A 6,451-nucleotide genomic window follows, 5' to 3' on the forward strand; every position below is an offset into this window, starting at 1 on the left:
CTTCCAATACAGCTATAATGACGATGACTTTGACATGCACAGTGTAACATGTTTGAATGGAGAACAATAGAAGGGTCTTCAGCATAAGAGTAAACCAACCGGCAGTGTTTTAAAAACTAGCATAACACAGCTCAGAGAGCATTGTACTCCTACGCTACTAAACCGTACCAACATGATACGAGCTAATGGTGAATAATCATATTTATTAAAGCTACAGAGCTACTAAGTACTTCTTCATGAATGAACCAACTTAAGCTTGTAATAATGATAAAGACATATGGATATTTTATTAGTGTTGGGTTCGAAATCAAGAGGGCGTCATGCGGAAGCTTAGAGTTTGCAAACCATAGGACGGTAATTCAGATGACAAAGAAAAATATACTAAAAAGACATTAATTATTGACATGGTTTGACCAAACGGCCTACATATTTAAAATAAAATTGAAAAAATATTGGGAGAAATCTCTCCCTAAACAAAAATACTTTAAAGATTACATTGTGGATGCTATTATATTATGGTATGAGATAGAATTCCAAAACCTTTCTCTAAGAAAGAGGTTTGTCAAATATGAAAAGTTTTATATTTTTCTTTTAGGAAAAATAAAAATAATTATGGTATTACTTTTATTTTCCTTCTAAGAAAAATAAAACTTAATTTTGCTAAGAAAATCAGGGCAAAAACCCTAATAATTAGTTGCAAAATTAAATACAAAGAGGAGAGGGTATTGAACAGCATGTCCTAGTGCTCATAGAGAACAGAGAAGTGGGCAAATTCTAATCTTTCAAACTAATATATGAAGTGGGAAAAAACTCCCCATAATTTCTTGCTGTGCTGCAAAGCTCTACAAGCACAAGGCATTAGCAATACTTTTCGGTTTTCACCATATGTAAAAATCACATTTTCAGAGTTCTGTGAGTTTCATCGTCAAGTTTCTCTACTCTTCACATTCTTATCACCTTATTCTAGAATTATATACATTCCCTTCCCTATGTACATAATTCTGGATACATGCCAGGATACCTGAATAATATGTTTTTCGGAGTATGAAAACTATATCACAGTCTGGACAGGACTTTGATTACATTTTCCATATGCAGCTCGTTCAGGCGCTAACAGCTGCAGCTGAGGAAACTTAGTTATCTTCATCAATTTTGGTCATAATAGGCTAGGTAGGTTCACGAGGACGGGCAGCCCAAAGAGAACTTAGAGCACGAAGACGTTGAAGATATTCTCCAAAAGCGAGTAAACCCCTGGCTGATTGGCGAGTAGTCAAGATAAGTGACATTTGTTGTAGTGTTTGCTGCCGAAGGTGATCTGCCTGTAAAGAAAATATGTGCACCATCAAAGATTATCATTTGCTAAGAGTATCTAATATGAAAAAATAACCACTTTTTGAGACAATTTTCATATTCTTGCTAATGAAGGATTGAAAATAGTTCTTGTCTAATCATTGTGGCAAAATTATTTCAGTACTGTTCACTCTACTGATCGACCATGGAGCCTTAACATTAACTATGGTAATTACCCTGTGCTATTAAATTAATAGAAAGTGTTACCTGGTTAACAAAACTTTCCAGTGCTTCTAACTTTTCCATACTGGAAACCATTTGAGAACTGTAACTTCCCATTCCGGTGGTCATAGTTAGGATGCCCTGTGCAAGAGTCTGCTGAAGTTTATCCATTCCCTGAGTGAGAGCATCCTCAGCTTGCTGACAACAGTGTCGCAGATTACAGATTTTCACGATCTGCTGATCAGACAATGGCTCGAGTTGTGGCATCACGATCTACAAAATTGACGTACAATGAGAAATCTCATACTTATTTTATGAGTTGCAGACAGAACTTAAAGAAATAACACGAGTATATTTGAATACTAATGGACAGTGCTCATTGTGCTAGTTTTGCATCTTGAAAGTGTAAATCAGGACAAAGAACCTATAGAGTATGAATATCCAAAATACCACTTTGGATAAGCATTATTCATTTGAAATAAGTGCAACAAGCAAGAGATGAAAAGAATATGAGTCGGACTAATGGACGCAACTTGACTGACTTCCATTAATCTGTTTTGAATATGCTATGCGACTTGACTGATTTCCATTAATCTGTTTTGAATATGCTATGCGACTTGACTGACTTCCATTAATCTGTTTTGAATATGCTATGCGACTTGACTGATTTCCATTAATCTGTTTCCAATATGCTTGAGTTTTATTCAAGATAGATATCAGTAGTCTAGATTCAGCAACGTATCTAAATGGATTTTAGAGATGCAACTAGATCTAAACATCACTAGATGAGAATTCAATCATACAGCAAGGATAAATATGTGAACATAGTCGCAGCAGGAGTTGATAAAAAGTAGCCACGAGAAAACATTAGAGGAAATTAGGGAGACTTTAAACATAGATTGGCAATATACCCCGATATTTATGTATATAGGTGTGATGACTACTTGAGGATAATAAATGAATATTACTACGTCACAGAGCAGTGAAAATGCAACAAGGACTACCTACATTTATGAGTTCAGATGGCTTGAATCCTCCGATCCAGAGGAAAAACCGCTCCACTGAACTTCTCCACATCCCAGACATCAAGTAAAACACATCAGCTTTTGCAGCATCAGCTTTCATTCGGAAGAGATTGTAGTAGTGGTTTAAGACGGTTTCTACCAGCAACTGGAGCTCCATTTCGGTTACATGGGATTGCAAGATGTTCCTCAACTCTACGTTCTTTTTTTGTTGCTCTTCAACCCAGAGGCTATATTCCATTTCAAATGCAGCTATTCCTGTATAGGCAGCACCAGTTAGGAACAAAGTTCACGATACGTACAAGCTGTTTTCAAGAAAGTCACATGATGTTAAGAAAAATAGGGTCACATCCTTGTCTTAATAGCATGCAATTATCACCTAAACATAATGATTAGCCATTTTCTAATAGACATTGTGAAGATTTTAGCTAGACAACAGTGCGTAACATAACCAGATGAAAAGGTGGAAGTAATATATCATTTTGTGCACGATATTTGAGCAGGTTTGACTTAGTTAACATAACATTCTAAAGGAACAATTAACAGTTTAAAATTTACTCATGAAGAGAACATGAAAAAAGCTATTAAGCGACAACTACAGTATCTGCAAACCTGGATTAATTGTTGAACTTAGCCCCATATTACCATTTGAACCTAAAATGTACAGTCCCTGCAATAATTCATTACATGACATGAATAAATATGACGTGTATCCATAACGGATGCAGATATAGATACTGTATACAAGTTAGAAACACGCAGAAGAGACTTCTCTGACCTGCTGTCGAGCTCTCTCAAGTTCCATTTCAAGTTGTGCTAACTTTAAATTGCTTTTTTCAAGCTGCTGAACATAAGCCTGTAGAAGAGAGTTGGAAAAAAGAATCAAGAAAGGAGTTCTTCAAATATATACACGGCAAGAAATATTTTACGAGTACAAAGTTTCCATACCTTTTTCCTCATACGGCTTTTTCGGGCAGCTTCACGATTCTGTGCAAGACGCCGTTGTATCTAACTTTCAATATAAAAGTATACTTAGTCTCTAATATCAGATGTACATTTGGTTTACCTATTTGTCTGGTTAAATTTGCTATGCATGATGAACAAAGATAATCGACATGAATGTTTCAATTCTTTCACCTAAAATATATAAACATGGAAATGAGAGATAAATAGGGAATTAAAGGTCTATTGTGCCCACCTTGTCTGAAATACTCTTTCCTGCCTGATTATCCTCAGATCCAGATGGTATTAGTTGTTCACTAGAAGTATATCCAGACTACAATAACCAAAAATATCAGTCTCATAACTGCAGCAACTTGGATTTTATTAGCTAGAAGAAGCATGTATGGTTTTTTACCTTGTCATCTGCCCTGTCATTTGTCGGTGTGACCATACAAGCAGCAGTGCTGGGCATAATGTCACCTCTAAATGTGTCTTCCCACACACTCATATGGTGGAAAGGTTCAAATATGCCCATCCTTCTTGTGGGGGCAAATTGAGTTGATGGAGAACTCATGTTCATCGACTGAATAAAAAGGAAAACTTGCATAACTTAGACGCGAATTTTAGATTACTGTAGAGAGAGTACCAGCATTAGAGCTAAAAAAAACCATTTGGTAGAAGCTAAGAAATAGTCAGACAACAAACAAGGTTTTCTTTTTTCAGATCATGAAATACCATAGGGATGCAGAAATTCTAGCAAAGAAATCGCCGAACTAGGTGGCTTATAAGTTTGATCTCATGATAAAGACTGCAATTGAGACTCTACCAAAAAATTGAATTGCACTTACAAGTATCAAATACAGGAATGCTGAAAACATTTGTCAAAATATGGAATTGCACTCATAAGTATCAAAAAACATACGGTAAATACTTTCTCATCTTTAAAGACAATCAAGAAGTATCATATAGGCACGTTTACTTCGAGCTAAAGAACTAAGCATTTCTTTTTCTAAGTTTTCGCTTACAAAGGGTAATCATTCGAAGTTTATTCTTAAATTCTCTGTTTGATAAGGGAAATGATTGTGAATCATTGAGGTGTTTCTTGATGCTCAATGCAAAACTAACAATAAGACTTGTAGAAGAAACACCTCTAAAACCACATCTAAATTCTCCGTATCAAGCAATCATGGTTTTTATGTCTACCCCAGCACCTTGACCACCAATCCCCTCGATCTAAGAAAAAAGAGTGAGAGTCCAATAAGGAAATCCATCAAACTTCATAAAACAACAATAACATACCCCTATCTCGTGGAGGCAGAGAGGTTGTTTCCGAAAAAACTCATCAAACTTGATAAAGATTTAAGGAAATAAATAAAACTTATCCAGGTGAAGAATCAACAAATTAGGCTATTAGCTAGTAAAGACTGTTGGGAATATTCTTCCAAAAAAGAACACTGGAATAGAAACACAGTAACTTGCCTTTCAACTGTTGCATATGTTCAATTATTGGTTGTCAGTGTAACGTTTTTTCTACTCTACTAATGATCAATTTTCGTTGGTTCTTACTGTGACTTTTTTTTTTTTTTGACTCTAATGATGATCAAATGTCACACTTATTTATATGCAAAGTAGAGGCAGAGTCAAAATTTTTACTAAAGTGAACACGTGAAGAAGTCAAAGAGGGTTCAACAACTATATATATATATATATATATATATATATATATATATAGTTTTAAGCATGTATAAACAGTGTAATTTGTATCACAGTGCATAACAGACTGTAAACTTTTAATTCAGAGATCATAAGCCTCTCGTTAGAAAACAAAAAAGTATATTAGAAGAACTTGATCTTGATTTAACACTGTTTCAAAAATTGTTTGCATCTTGAGAAGGCCTTTTATTCTTCTCATCAAACCACAATTTAATGCCAGACTTCATCCATATTACTTCATGTAATCAACAAACAAAACATAAATTCAAAAAGATAAGTAAAGCAAATAAAGACCTCTACCATTGCTAACACACATAGCCGTCGAGTCAGAATTTTCACTTTAAAATATGAATAAGTCAAGCCAAGGAGTTCAACATGTATTATATACATATTAAATAAAAGAAATAACTTTATATATGCAGTATAATTTTTTAGCGAATGAAATTCTGATGAACCCTTATAAAACATTAATACTAAAAAGAAATTACAAGAGATGAGCTGAAAATTAGATTAAGGGACCAAACCTGTTCATCAGTATGAAGAAACTCTTCTGCAAAATGGAGTTGCTACTGATACTTTTTTTTTCAAGAAAATTGAATAATGAAATTGAAGCTAATGAAAGTTTTTTCAGAAGCAACTAGTAAATAACCATCTACGGCTACACAACTTATACAAGGAAAAGATGGGAAAAAGTGGCATTTAGAGGGCAGCTGGATAAAGGCAGAGAAATACTGTATGTCACTGACAAAAGAAAGTTTATAGTAATTTTATAAATAAAGATTAAAGTACTACAAAAGGAAAAAAAAATACAAAGTATTAATGAATTTGATTGTCTTTTTGAAAATGCTTGTCAATTTTTGATGGCTTTATATCATTATCAAAAGATATATTATGTACTTAGGCACACACAAATAGACTTGTATATTTATAATTATTATGTTCTCATTCAATATTCAATACTCGTATTAGAATCTAATTAATTCAAATTCACATTGGACAAAGTCTATTTGGGATAGTGCTTTTTATCAAAAATATTCGTATTGAAATTCAAAGTTAAAATATTTGATAGGAGCAGCAGCCGCATATCTAATAATGGTCCATATTTATAATTTTACTCGTACCGTACAGTTGGGCATGCAGATTGTACTGTTTAATATACCATAGTTTTGAGAATGCGAGACAACTATTTCCCAACAAACTTTAACTAACCTATTACTTGTGGATGAAATTTAGATGTTGTGAATTTTGAAGAGAAAGAATAA

General features: G+C 34.0%; 1 protein-coding gene across 4 annotated transcripts; it reads right to left on the reverse strand.

The window, feature by feature from the left end:
* Positions 1–764: 764 nt before the first annotated feature.
* Positions 765–5,942, reverse strand: LOC107851448 (transcription factor TGA7). 4 transcript variants are annotated; one of them, XM_016696468.2, is made up of 9 exons: positions 5,714–5,942; positions 3,892–4,059; positions 3,733–3,810; positions 3,483–3,542; positions 3,313–3,390; positions 3,147–3,204; positions 2,521–2,792; positions 1,558–1,785; positions 765–1,319 (listed from the first exon to the last, which is right to left on the reverse strand). In XM_016696468.2, the coding sequence occupies exons 2-9, from the start codon at positions 4,054–4,056 to the stop codon at positions 1,167–1,169; spliced, it is 1,092 nt and encodes a 363-aa protein (XP_016551954.1). In that variant the 5' UTR covers positions 4,057–4,059; positions 5,714–5,942; the 3' UTR covers positions 765–1,166. The 4 variants fall into 4 exon arrangements, with proteins under 4 accessions (XP_016551954.1, XP_016551958.1, XP_016551955.1 ...); XM_016696472.2 differs by lacking the exon at positions 5,714–5,942 and adding an exon at positions 4,956–5,066; XM_016696469.2 differs by lacking the exon at positions 5,714–5,942 and adding an exon at positions 4,776–4,930.
* Positions 5,943–6,451: the final 509 nt, after the last annotated feature.

Source organism: Capsicum annuum, chromosome 12 (assembly GCF_002878395.1).
Source record: "Capsicum annuum cultivar UCD-10X-F1 chromosome 12, UCD10Xv1.1, whole genome shotgun sequence".
NCBI lineage: Eukaryota > Viridiplantae > Streptophyta > Magnoliopsida > Solanales > Solanaceae > Capsicum > Capsicum annuum.

Coding starts and splice junctions, on each gene's coding strand:
- LOC107851448 (XM_016696468.2), bottom strand. CDS start 4,056: ATGAACATGAGTTCTCCATCAACTCAATTTGCCCCCACAAGAAGGATG. Junction 3,205..3,312: donor TTGAGAGAGCTCGACAGCAG/GTCAGAGAAGTC, acceptor GAATTATTGCAG/GGACTGTACATTTTAGGTTC. Junction 2,793..3,146: donor AAGTTCAACAATTAATCCAG/GTTTGCAGATAC, acceptor CTGCCTATACAG/GAATAGCTGCATTTGAAATG.